Below are 13682 nucleotides of genomic sequence, written 5' to 3'. Positions count from 1 at the left end.
TGACTGAGGAGCAGAGAGTAATCCTCTGTGCTAATAACCGTTATACATGTCCAATCCTGAACACTAAGTTCCCAAGTCTAATCCACAGGAAGTCAGTTATTTTGAGTTGTTTGCAAAATGCACCCAATGGAATTTGAAATACTCCCCCTAGTGAATTGATACAACCGCCACCAACTCAGGCTAATATGATCTCAAGACATTGATAATGCCAAACTGCGAAGGGATTTTTGATATCTCAAACGGTTCAGCCGTGAGGAGCCCTCAAAATTATGGCGAATAAAAGGAAACGGGTGGTGGCTAATAACTTCTGTGTACATTAAGTGATCTACATGAAACCGTATGATTATGTTAAGAGTAGAAAGCTGATCGCATTAATATGACAACTATGAGTCTCTGTCATAGCGCCACCAATTTGCAGCAGGAAGTCTTTCACTTTTTGAACACTCTAATAATGTGTCCCTTACTTTCACCTGATTTGGTTCAAAATCAGTCAGAATAATGAGTGTGTATAATGAATCAGTCAAAGAAAATGAATGTTCTATCTTATGAGTGGAAAGGCCTAATGTTCCAAAATATTTCACATAGAGAGTGCAAATGTTTATGAGAAAGACCAATGTGGCTGGTCCCCGGCCATGGCACAGGGCTTTCACAGCGCCCCCTGGGACTTGCATGTATATGCATGAGATCCAGTAAACATTTAGATCTCATTCATCTAAATGACTTTCATCCACCTGTCATGGGCTCTGCTTAACAGGAAGTCAGTTATTTTGGGATGTTTGAAAAACGCACCCAATGGAATTTGATATACTCCTCCTAGGGGATTTATATGATTTTGACCAAACAGGGTCCCATATGATCTGAAGACGTTGAGGATCTAACATCTCAAACGGTTCAGCTGTGAGGAGCCCTTAAACTCATGGCAAATAAAAGGAAACAGGAAGTGGCTAATAACTTCTGTGTACATTGAGTGATGTACATCAAACCTCAACTTTATATTAAGAGAATAAAGCTGATCACACGGACATGACTACTATAAGTCTCAGTCATAGCGCCATCAACTAACAACAGCAAGAAGTGTGTCACTTTTGTCCCTTACTTTCACGTGATTTGCTTCAAAATCAGTCAGAATAATGATTGAATGATGTTGCTATGGTGAGGATTTAAATAAGGACATAATAGAAGAAAATTAATCTTCTTATATCTTAACAGTGGAAAGTCCTAATGCTACAAAACATGTTACATAGAAAGAACAACTGGTTGCGAGTAAGTTTGCTTAGTTTCATGATTTTGTGATGCTCAAATGGCTCACAACAAATTTTTCCATTTCTCAGTCCATTGATTAGACTCCTGCAGTACTAAACTATGTCCACTAGATAGATGAAGCTCTTTCCCCTTTATTTTTTTTTTAAATATGGCTTCATGTTCAATTTATATATACAGAGTCAGCCAAAAAATGTACATACACTTAAGGAAAAGAAAAATAGTATGATGAAGTAATATAGTAACATTGTCCCTTTTGACATCACTGGACATTGCTATGATCTGTTTCATTACACCCAAATTGGCACTTTTGTCTTTATTTAGTTTAGAAGGAGAGTCAGTTTTCTTTTTGCCATCAGTGTATATTTCCATGATCACTTTCATTACACCCAAATTGTCACTTTTGTCCTTTTGGTATTCCCCCTTTAAATGCATGTACCGACTTTGTATGGTGCACCTGGGCGGCGATGACGCCGTTGCTTGGGCCTGATCATCGTTGCTTGAAACTATATTATTATTATTATTATTATTATTATTATTATTATTACTTCACAAAATGTTCATCCCAAACTAGCTTAATGGGTATAGGTCTGGAGACTGTGCTAGACATTTCATGAAGCCTACTGTCTTGTTCTTTTCTTCTAATGTAGTTCTGACACTAAAGGTATGATTTAGGTCATTATCTTGGTGTAGCCTTTAGCTTACTCAATGGCATACAAAAACCTTGTGTGATGAATCAAAGAGTTAAGATTTTGATTCGACAGTCCATTAAGATTGTCTTCCAGTCGTCAGTAGTCCAAGCCCCTTTTCTTAATTTTAGTGGTTAAGGTGTTGGACTACTGATAAGAATGTTGAGTTCACATCCCAAGTCCACCAAGCTGCCACTGCACTGAGCAAGGCCCTTAACCCTCAATTGCTCAGTTAAAAAGAGATATGAAATATATGTCGCTCTGAATAAGGGTTTCTGCCAAATTACACAAACGTAAATTTATCTTACTGCTTTTTATCTTATGTACAGTTCCAGAGGGAACACAGATAGTGGCACACTAGTTGATGTCACTGACAATCTCTGTGTAGTCGTGTGTCTGTGGCCTCTAGGCAGCCTTGTAGCTTTGTCAGTGCACTGTCCATCACAACCCCGAAAGTGGGGTTTGGGATCAGCTGTGTATGCATTTCTGATATTAAAATTTTTAGATGCTTCCGGAGATTGCAGTGATTAAAATCTCTTTGTATAATAAAACTCTGGTGATCTGCTTCTGACATAGGTAGTGTGATTGTTTTCTATATTTAAATTCATGAAATGTACATGGAGGTAATTGTTGTTAAATCTTTTAACAGGTGCTTGAAAATGCAGAAGGTGCAAGGACAACTCCATCAGTTGTAGCATTCACAGCTGAAGGGGAGAGACTAGTGGGTATGCCAGCCAAAAGGCAAGCTGTCACTAATCCAAACAACACACTCTATGCAACCAAACGCCTGATTGGGAGACGCTTTGATGACCCTGAAGTACAGAAAGATTTGTAAGTTTTATATACTATGACTTTGTTTTTGTTCTTCTAATTATTATTATTATTATTATTATTATTATTATTATTATTATTAGGGGTCTAAACAGCAAAGGAGCATTGGTACTATTTAGTGATTTAATCATAACAGTTAACCCCAGGTATAGTATAGTATAAGCAGTGTGAAATGTGATTACAGATAACCCAGGATTCCATTTTGTCCAGGGTTTAGGATGACCCAGGGTTAACAATTCAAGTGTGAAAAGCCCTTCTGGGGCCTTCAGAAAGATTGTTGATGCTTATGAGTCTGGTAAAGAATATGTGAAAAGAATTTGTGATCAGCCATTCCACTGTACAAAAAATCATTTACAAGCAGAAAACATTTAAACTACTGCAAACATGGCCAGGTCAGGCCATCCAAGCAAATTCACTCCAAGAGCAGACCGCAAGATGCTTAAAGACATCTCCAAAAACCTACAGAGACTATACAAGTTTAATTATTATGGGAAGTGTGCAAGAATGAAACCTTCGCTGTCTAAGAAAAACATGAGGGAAAGACTGAAGTTTCCCAAAGAACACAGAGACAAATGCCAAAACTTGTGGAATAATGTGCTTTGTTTAGATGAGTCTAAAATTGAATTATTTGGACACCATAATAGGGTATGTTTGGCGTAACACAAATACAGCATTTCAGCAAATGAACGTCATACCAGCTATGAAACATGGAGGTGGCATTGTTATGGTTTGGGGATGCTTGGGGACAATCATAGAATCCATTATGAATTCTACATTGTATCAGAAGCTGCTTGAAGAACATGTAAGACCATCTGTCAAAAGATTGACGCTAACGCGGAACTGAACATTGCAACATGACAGTGACTCAAAACATACCAGTAAATCAACCAAGGCTGAAAAGTGAAAAATGGAGAATTCTGGAATGGCCATGTCAAAGCCCAGATCTAAATCCTATTGAGATCCTGTGAGGTGATTTAAAGAGACTGTATGCAAGAAACCCCCCAAAAATCACACAGCTGAAGGAATTTTGCATTGAGGAGTGGGGGAAACTTCATTCCAGTCGAGGTTAATTCAGCCAATGGGGAAACACTAGCTATTGCATGGGGTGTCCTAACTTTTCCCTCAGGTGCAATACACATTTTGTTGATTTTCTTTTTAGTGAAAACAGTCATATTTTCTTGTTTACATGCACTTACACCACTTTCATCTACAGGTACAAATTAAAACAACTTCAGAAATGGACATGTTGACATTTCATTATATATATATATATATATAGTGTGTGTGTACTCCTGAACAAAATCTCGGGACCGGGGTAACATTACAAGTTGCATTTTGTGCTGGTCAATCGTAACTAGGTTGTAAGTACTGCTTCAAAATGCCAAAAGAAGGAACAAGAGCAAGAGAAAAAATGGAGAGCAATTTACTGAAAACTGAATTTAAACTCAAACACACTGTTCATCAGCTGATCAAAAGTTTAAAACCATAGCCTTAAGTTAAAATCTCAGCAAAAATATGGCTTTCATGTCATTGCCATCAGGAGGTAATAACAGTGTGACTGCCTGAAGGACAAAGTACAAAGGCTTTCTGTCTTTGAATGTGTCATGATTGTTGAGCTGCACAAGCATGGCCTCTTGCAATGCGCCATCGCTGCAGAGGGTGGACGCAGTAAGACAGTCATTTTAAATTTCTTAAAAGATTCTGAGTTATGGGACAAAAAAGTCAAGTGGTAGACCCAAAAAAAAAATTCACCTGCACTGAGCAGGAGGGTCTGACGGGCTGTCTGTCAAGCTAGGCCAATTGTTGACCCAAATTAAGCCCCTTACTGATGCTGGCTGCAGCCCAATAACCATAAGATGGCATCTGCAAGAGAACAAAGTCTTAAAAGGCCAAGTCTCCTCCCATGCCACAAACTTGCCCATTTGGAATTTGCAAGGGAGCATCAAACATGAGAAATTGAAAAGTGGAAGTAAGTTTTATTCTTTGACGAGAAAAATTTAACCTGGATGGTCCTGATGGCTTCCAAAGTTAATGGCATGTAAGGAAATCCCACTGGAGATGTTTTCTACATGGCCCAGTGGAGGAGGCTACATCATGATCTGGGGTGCTTTTTCCTTCAATAGGAAGATTGAGCTTCAGGTTTTGCCGGGGCATCAAACAGCGGCTGGCTATGTGGACATGTTGCAGCGGGCATCCCTCTTGACTGTGCGGTAATGACTGGGTCTTTCATTGTGCAGTTCACAATGCCCATCTGAAGAAGGACTTCTTCCAGGAGAATAACGTCACTCTTTTGAACCATCCTGTGTGTTCCCCTGATCTAAATCCCACTGAGAATGTTTGGGGATGGGTGGCAAGGGAAGTTTACAAAAATGGAGATCAGTTCCAGACTGTGGATACCCTTCGTGAAGCCATCTTCACAACATGGAATAATGTTCCCACCAGCCCCCTGGAAACAGTCGCATCAAGCATGCCGAAACCAATGTTTGAAGTGATCAACAAGGACAGTGGGGCTACTCACTACTAAGTCATTTTTTGACACTTTTAGTCCTGTTGTTGGTTTTTTTGGTCTATGGTCTTAAACTTTTGATCAGCTGATGAATAGCATGTTTGAGTTTAAATTCAGTTTTCAATAAATTGCCTGCTCTATTTTTTGTCTTTTGCTCTTGTTTCTTCTTTTGGCATTTTGAAGCATTACTTACAACCTGGTTATGATCCACCAGTGCAAAATGCAAATACTTAGAATGTTTCCCCCGGTCTTAAAATTTTGTTCAGGAGTGTGTGTGTGTGTGTGTGTGTGTACAGTATCTCACAAAACTGAGTACACCCCTACATTTTTGTAAATATTTTATTATAACTTTTCATGTGACAACACTGAAGAAATGACACTCTGCTACAATGTAAAGTAGTGAGTGTACAGCCTGTATAACAGTGTAAATTTGCTGTCCCCTCAAAATAGCTCAACACACAGCGATTAATGCAATTAACCGTTGGCAACAAAAGTGAGTACACCCCTAAGTGAAAATGTCCAAATTGGGCCCAATTAGTCATTTACCCTCCCCGGTGTCATGTGAGTTGTGTTACAAGGTCTTAGGTGTGAATGGGGAGCAGGTGTGTTAAATTTGGTGTTATCGCTTTCACATCCTCTCATACTGGTCGCTGGAAGTTCATCATGGCACCTCATGGCAAAGAACTTTGGAGGATCTGGAAAAAAGAATTGTTGCTCTACATAAAGATGGCCTAGGCTATAAGAAGATTGCCAAGACCCTGAAACTGAGCTGCAGCATGTATGGGCAAGACCATACAGCGGTTTTACAGGACAGGTTCCACTCAGAACAGGCCTCGCCATGGTCGACCAAAGAAGTTGAGTGCATGTGCTCAGCGTCACATCTGGAGGTTGTCTTTGGGAAATAGACGTATGAGTGCTGCCAGCATTGCTGCAGAGGTTGAAGGTGTGGGGGGTCAGTCTGTCAGTGCTCAGACCATACGTCACACAATGCATCAAATTGGTCTGCATGGCTGTCGTCCCAGAAGGGGGACGGAATCACCTGAAGATGATGCACAAGAAAGCCCCCATACAGTTTGCTGAAGATAATCGGACTAAGGACATTACTGGAACCATGTCCTGTGGTCTGATAAGACCAAGATAAACTTATTTGGTTCAGATAGTGGCGGCAACCAGGTGAGGAGTACAAAGACAAGTGTGCCTTGCCTACAGTCAAACATGGTGGTGGGAGTGTCATGGTCTGGGCCTCCATGAGTGCTGCCAGCACTGGGGAGCTACAGTACATTTAGGGAACCATGAATGCCAACATGTACTGTGACATTCTGAAGCAGAGCATGATCCCTTCTCTTCGGAGACTGGGCCGCAGGACAGTATTCCAACGTGATAACGACCCCAAACACACTTCCAAGACGACCACTGCTTTGCTAAAGAAGCTGAGGGTAAAGGACTGGCCAAGTATGTCTCCAGACCTAAACCCTAAGGTGGGGGAGCACAAGGTCTCTAACATCCACCAGCTCTGTGATGTCATCATGGAGGAGTGGAAGAGGACTCCAGTGGCAACCTGTGAAGCTCTGGTGAACTCCATGCCCAAGAGGATTAAGGCAGTGCTGGAAAATATGCTGGAAATGGCAACTGTTCTTGCAACTGTGTGTGTGTGTAATTAATATATATATATATATATATATATACTATATTGCCAAAAGTATTCGCTCACCCATCCAAATAATCAGAATTAGGTGTTCCAATCACTTCCATGGCCACAGGTGTATAAAATCAAGCACCTAGGCATGCAGACTGTTTTTACAAACATTTGTGAAAGAATGGGTCGCTCTCAGGAGCTCAGTGAATTCCAGCGTGGAACTGTGATAGGATGCCACCTGTGCAACAAATCCAGTCGTGAAATTTCCTCTCTCCTAAATATTCCACAGTCAACTGTCAGCTGTATTATAAGAACGTGGAAGTGTTTGGGAACGACAGCAACTCAGCCACGAAGTGGTAGGCCACGTAAACTGACGGAGCGGGGTCAGCGGATGCTGAGGCGCATAATGCGAAGAGGTCGCCAACTTTCTGCAGAGTCAATCGCTACAGACCTCCAGACTTCATATGGCCTTCAGATTAGCTCAAGAACAGTGCGCAGAGAGCTTCTTGGAATGGGTTTCCATGGCCGTAGCAGCTGCATCCAAGCCATACATCACCAAGTGCAATGCAAAGCGTCGGATGCAGTGGTGAAAGAACGCCGCCACTGGACTCTAGAGCAGTTGAGACGCGTTCTCTGGAGTGACGAATCGCGCTTCTCCATCTGGCAATCTGATGGACGAGTCTGGGTTTGGCGTTTGCCAGGAGAACGGTACTTGTCTGACTGCATTGTGCCAAGTGTAAAGTTTGGTGGAGGGGGGATTATGGTGTGGGGTTGTTTTTCAGGAGCTGGGCTTGGCCCCTTAGTTCCAGTGAAAGGAACTCTGAAGGCTTCAGCATACCAAGACATTTTGGACAATTCCATGCTCCCAACTTTGTGGGAACAGTTTGGAGCTGGCCCCTTCCTCTTCCAACATGACTGTGCCCCAGTGCACAAAGCAAGGTCCATAAAGACATGGATGACAGAGTCTGGTGTGGATGAACTTGACTGGCCTGCACAGAGTCCTGACCTCAACCCGATAGAACACCTTTGGGATGAATTAGAGCGGAGACTGAGAGCCAGGCCTTCTCGTCCAACATCAGTGTGTGACCTCACAAATGCGCTTCTGGAAGAATGGTCAAAAATTCCCATAAACACACTCCTACACCTTGTGGACAGCCTTCCCAGAAGAGTTTAAGCTGTTACAGCTGTAAAGGGAGGACCGACGTCATATCGAACCCTATGGATTAGGAATGGGATGTCACTTAAGTTCATATGCGAGTCAAGGCAGGTGAGCGAATACTTTGGGTAATATATATATTACACTATATTGCCCAAAGTATAAGACCATCAGGCATAACATTATGACCACCTGCCTAATATTGTGTTGGTCCCCCTTTTGCTGCCAAAAACGCCCTGACCTGTCATGCACTGTGTGTTCTGATACTTTTCTATCACAACCAGCGTTAACTTCTTAAGCAAATTGAGCAACAGTAGCTCTTCTGTTGGATCAGATCACATGGGCCAGCCTTTGCTCCCCAAGTGCATCAATGAGCCTTGGCTGCCCATGCCCCTATTGCCCATGACCCTCACCACTGTTCCTTCCTTGGACCACTTTTGATAGGTACTGACCACTGCAGACCGAGAACACCCCAGAAGAGCTGCAGTTTTGTAGATGATCTAAAGTTCCCTTATTCAGACCAAATGCCTGCCTTTTGATGCCTGATATAGTATTGTTTTTGGTTATGCTTAAAGTAATTAATTGCTAATATACTTCATATGGGGAAATTTTGCCTTTTTTGCAAGTGTCAGTGGTGGCTCTTTTTTTTGTACAGTGGCTAGCTAGTAAACTGGTAAAACACTTCGTGTCTATTAATGACTGGTAAATGTACTCTTTATTTAGATGAATTTTGTTATATAATATAGTATGTTGCAAGAGCATCAATTGAAAATTGAAAATTGAAATATCAAATTAAAAAATAAATAAGTCACATGAGTCAGAAGGTGGGAGAAGGTGGGAGTGGAGGATGCCATTACCTACATGCAACACAGATCCCCCTCTCACCTGGACAGCGGCAGCGGGGCTGTGGGAATAACATTTTTGGACTTCTCCAGTGCATTCAACACTATCTAGCCGCTGCTCCTCAGAGACAAATTAACAGAGATGGGAGTAAACTCACACCTGATCGCGTGGATCACAGACTACCTGACCGGCAGACCTCAGTATGTGAGACTGGGGGATTGCAGGTCTGACACTGTGGTCAGCAGTACTGGGGCACCACAAGGGACAGTTCTCTCTCCGGTCACCAGCTACACCTCGGACTTTCAGTATAGCTCAGAGCTCTGCCACGTGCAAAAGTTTGCGGACGATACTGCTATCGTTGGCTGTATCAGGAAGGGGCAGGTGGAAGAGTACAGAAAACTGATACAGGGCTTTGTTGCATGGTGTGTGATGTTAACCATCTACACCTCAACACTACAAAGACCAGGGAGATGGTGGTGGACTTTAGGAGGCCCAGGCCTGAGCCTGTAACCATCAACGGCGACTGTGTGGAGTTTGTCAAGACCTACAAGTACCTTGGAGTACAGCTGGATGAAAGAATGGACTGGACCTCCAACACAGACGCTCTGTGTAGGAAAGGACAGAGCCGGCTGTACTTCCTAAGAAGGCTGGCTTCCTTTAACATCTGCAAAAAGCTGCTGCAGATGTTCCATCAGACTGTTGTGGCGAGTGCCCTCTTCTATGCGGCAGTGTACTGGGGAGGCAGCACAAAGAAGAAGGACGCCTCACATCTGGACAAGCTGGTGAGGAAGGCGAGCTCGATTGTGGGCTCAGAACTGGACAGCCTGACATCAGTGGCAGAGAGGAGGGTGCTGAGCAGGCTCCTGTCCATCATGGACAATCCACTGCATCCACTGTACATCATCTCCAGACAGAGAAGCAGCTTCAGTGACAGGTTGCTGTCACTGCCCTGCTCCACTGACAGACTGAGGAGGTCGTTCCTCCCCTATGCTATGCGACTCTTTAATTCAACACGGGTTGAGAGAAGTCAGTGTTGACACTACTCTTCTCTCTGTCCTGGACTGTACAATAAACCACACACTACACACAATACACCCCGGTTTATACAGAACTCTCAATAAACTGAGATTTGCACAGGACTCAAACACCTTAAACACTTGTTTTGCCCATTACTTATCTTGTTTCTCATCTCATTCGCCATATTTATTCCTAAATCTCTGTATTTAGTATTTTCTACTATATTTTGTTATATTCTGCTATGTTTTGTAATATTTTATTTTATATATTTTTTTGTTGCATTTTTGTACTCTATTTTGGTTTTTTTAGTATTTTTGTTATATTCCTTCCTATTTTTTCTATTACCTATGTTAATGGATACTGCTGGAAACTGTGAATTTCCCTTTGGGATGAATAAAGTATCTATCTATCTATCTATCTCTCTATCCATCTATTGGCCTATCGGCATGCAGCCTGTCACATCTGAATTCTAGAAAAATGAGTTATATAATAACGCAGTTGTGTCACACTCAAGCCAATTGGACCCACCCAGTGCTTGTAAAAAGAAAAGGTATTTGTGAAAGACACCTTTCTGTACAATGCAAGCTCTTTCCATGTGTGTACATTTATTTTCCGCTTGTGGTTGTAATTTACTGTGAGTGATGTGTACAAGCAGTAATAAGGCGCTTAGATTTTTCTCACAGCAATACTTTGCTTTTCTGTCAGACACAATCTTCTGCCTAGCCTAAGATGAACAGGAAAGTAATAATAATTATGATGACAATCCTCGTCGTTAATAGTAGTAGATGACGGTTATTAGCATTGCTACTATTGCCAAGAGTGTTATGCACAATGAACAAACTAGCTGTGTGGTTCTTCATTTGCAGAAAGAATGTCCCCTATAAGATAGTACGTGCCTCCAATGGAGATGCCTGGATAGAGGCACATGGAAAGCTGTACTCACCTAGCCAGGTTGGGGCCTTTATTCTGATGAAGATGAAAGAGACTGCAGGTAAGAGACCCTTTACAATATTAAAGTGACAATATTTTCACAAGACACAAGCAATTGCTATAATTGTTTGAAATAAAGGCAATAATTAAAAGGGCATGAGTGTATGTTCATTTCTGTTAGTGCTCTTTTTCAGAGAGTTATTTGGGCCATATGGTGAAGAATGCTGTTGTGACTGTACCAGCCTATTTTAATGATTCTCAGAGACAGGTAAAGACTGCAGAAGCTAATCTGATCATTAGAAAAATCTCATAAATATGAAATTTATATAAAAATCTAGACATTTTTGCTTAAGTCAAGAGTCAAGGTTTCCATAAGTCAGTCTGTTACCTTACCTCTACTTTACCACTATTTACAGTGGGGCAAATAAGTATTTGATACACTGCCGATTTTTCAAGTTTTCCCACTTACAAAGAATAGAGAGATCTGTAATTTTCATCATAGGTACACCTCAACTATGAGAGACAGAATGTAAAAAAAAAAATCCAGAAAATCACATCGTATGATTTTTAAATAATTATTGCATAATTATTTAATTTTTAATAATTTATTGCATGAAAAAAGTATTTGATACAATAGAACTTAATATTTGGTACAGAAACGTTTGTTTACAATTACAGAGGTCAGACATTTCCTGTAGTTCTTGACCAGGTTTGCACACACTGCAGTAGGGATTTTGGCCCACTCCTCCATACAGGTCTTCTCCAGATCTTTCAGGTTTTGGGGCTGTCGCTGGGCAACATGGAGTTTCAGCTCCCTCCATAGATTTTCTATTGGGTTCAGGTCTGGAGACTGGCTAGGCCATTTCAGGACCTTGAAATGCTTCTCATGAAGCCACTCCTTAGTTGCCTTAGCTGTGTGTTTGGGGTCATTGTCATGTTGGAAGACCCCGCCACGACCCATCTTCAATGCTCTTACTGAGGGAAGGAGGTTGTTGCCCAAAATCTCGCAATACATGGCCCCATCCATCCTCTTCTCAATACAGTGCAGTTGTCCTGTCCCCTTTGCAGAAAAGCATGATACCCCCAAAGCATGATATTCCCCCCCCCCCCCATGCTGCACGGTTGGGATGGTGTTCTTGGGATTGTACTCATCCATCTTCTTCCTCCAAACACGGCGAGTGGAGTTTATACCAAAAAGTTCTATTTTGGTCTCATCTGACCACATGACCTTCTCCCATGCCTCCTTTGGATCATCCAGATGGTCTTTGGCAAACTTCAGACGGGCCTGGACATGTGCTGGCTTGAGCAGGGGGACCTTGCGCATGCTGCAGGATTTTATCCATGATTGTGTAGTGTGTTACTAATGGTAACCTTTGAGACTGTGGTCCCAGCTCTCTTCAGGTCATTGACCAGGTCCTCCCGTGTAGTTCTAGGCTGATCTCTCACCTTTCTCAGGATCATTGATGCTCCACAAGGTGAGATCTTGCATGGAGCCCCAGTCCGAGGGAGATTGACAGTCATCTTGAATTTCTTCCATTTTCTAATCATTGCACCAACAGTTGTTGCCTTCTCACCAAGCTGTTTGCCTATTGTCCTGTAGCCCATCCCACGCTTGTGCAGGTCTAGAATTTTGTCCCTGGTGTCCTTAGACAGCTCTTTGGTCTTGACCATAGTGGAGAGGTTGGAGTCTGATTGATTGAGTGTGTGGGCAGGTGTCTTTTATACAGGTAATGAGTTCAAACAGGTGCAGTTAATACAGGTAATGAGTGGAGGATAGGAGGGCTTCTTAAAGACAAACTAACAGGTCTGTGAGAGCCAGAATTCTTGCTGGTTGATAGGTGATAATACGTTTTTCATGCAATAAAATGAAAATTAATTATTTAAAAATCATACGATGTGATTTTCTGGATTTTTTTTACATTCTGTCTCATAGTTGAGGTGTACCTATGATGAAAATTACATATCTCTCTATTCTTTGTAAGTGGGAAAACTTGAAAAATCAGCAGTGTATCAAATGCTTATTTGCCCCACTGTATATCCATAGGCACAGCCATTTTATTCATTCATTTTCCCCTTTTATTCTTTTGCCCATATTCACTTTGTTGTAATGTAAAGAATGTTGTATACATTGTTTTTTTTTTAATTACTTTGCTGCTGTTATGGATATTCATATATATATATAATATCCATTCCCTTTGGGATGAAAAAAGTTGACAATTTGTTAGCAGTTTGGTATCTGTGACAGAACCTAGATCCGAAGGTGGGGCCTCCTTGGGCCCTAACTCTCAAACTAACTACAGGACTTAAAATACACTTATAATCCTTAAAAGACTTGCAGGACTATAAGGATACTTTTGATAGATACTGATCACTGCAGACCAGGAACACCCCACAAGAGCTGCAATTCTGGAGATGCTCTGATCCATTCATCTAGCCATCACAATTTGGCCCTTGTCAAACTCGCTCAAATTCTTACGCTTGCCCGTTTTCCTTGCTTCAACTTTGAGGATTATGATTATCCCCTGATCATGGCAGCTGTTAGCAGGTGGGATATACCAGGCAGAAATTGAATATTGAATTGAATATATTCAATTTCTGCCTAGTATATCCCACCTGCTAACAGCTGCCATGATGTGGGGATAATCATAATTAAGAAGAAAAACAGAAACAACTAAATAGTAAGTGAATAAGTCAACTTCTGATCAAGTAAGAAATGAAAAACTTTTGTTATATTCTTGTGTTCTTCATCAGCATTCCTAATCTGAAATTATAATTTTCACGTTTCAGTGCATTATTGCTGGTCCCCTTTGATTT

General features: G+C 41.5%; 1 protein-coding gene across 2 annotated transcripts in view; it reads left to right on the top strand.

The window, feature by feature from the left end:
• The window catches only part of hspa9 (heat shock protein 9), a 44013-nt gene that overhangs the window by 6659 nt on the left and 23672 nt on the right, over nt 1-13682 (top strand). For both annotated transcript variants that reach the window (XM_058398024.1, XM_058398025.1), the window contains 3 exons: nt 2599-2780; nt 10805-10929; nt 11063-11136. In XM_058398024.1, the coding sequence (XP_058254007.1) occupies nt 2599-2780; nt 10805-10929; nt 11063-11136 (381 nt within the window). The remainder of the gene's footprint in view (nt 1-2598; nt 2781-10804; nt 10930-11062; nt 11137-13682) is intronic.

The sequence above is a fragment of the Hemibagrus wyckioides genome, linkage group LG08, assembly GCF_019097595.1.
Source record: "Hemibagrus wyckioides isolate EC202008001 linkage group LG08, SWU_Hwy_1.0, whole genome shotgun sequence".
Lineage (NCBI taxonomy): Eukaryota > Metazoa > Chordata > Actinopteri > Siluriformes > Bagridae > Hemibagrus > Hemibagrus wyckioides.
The sequence above is the reverse complement of the archived record's forward strand: the minus strand, read 5'-3'. Positions and strand labels throughout refer to the sequence as shown.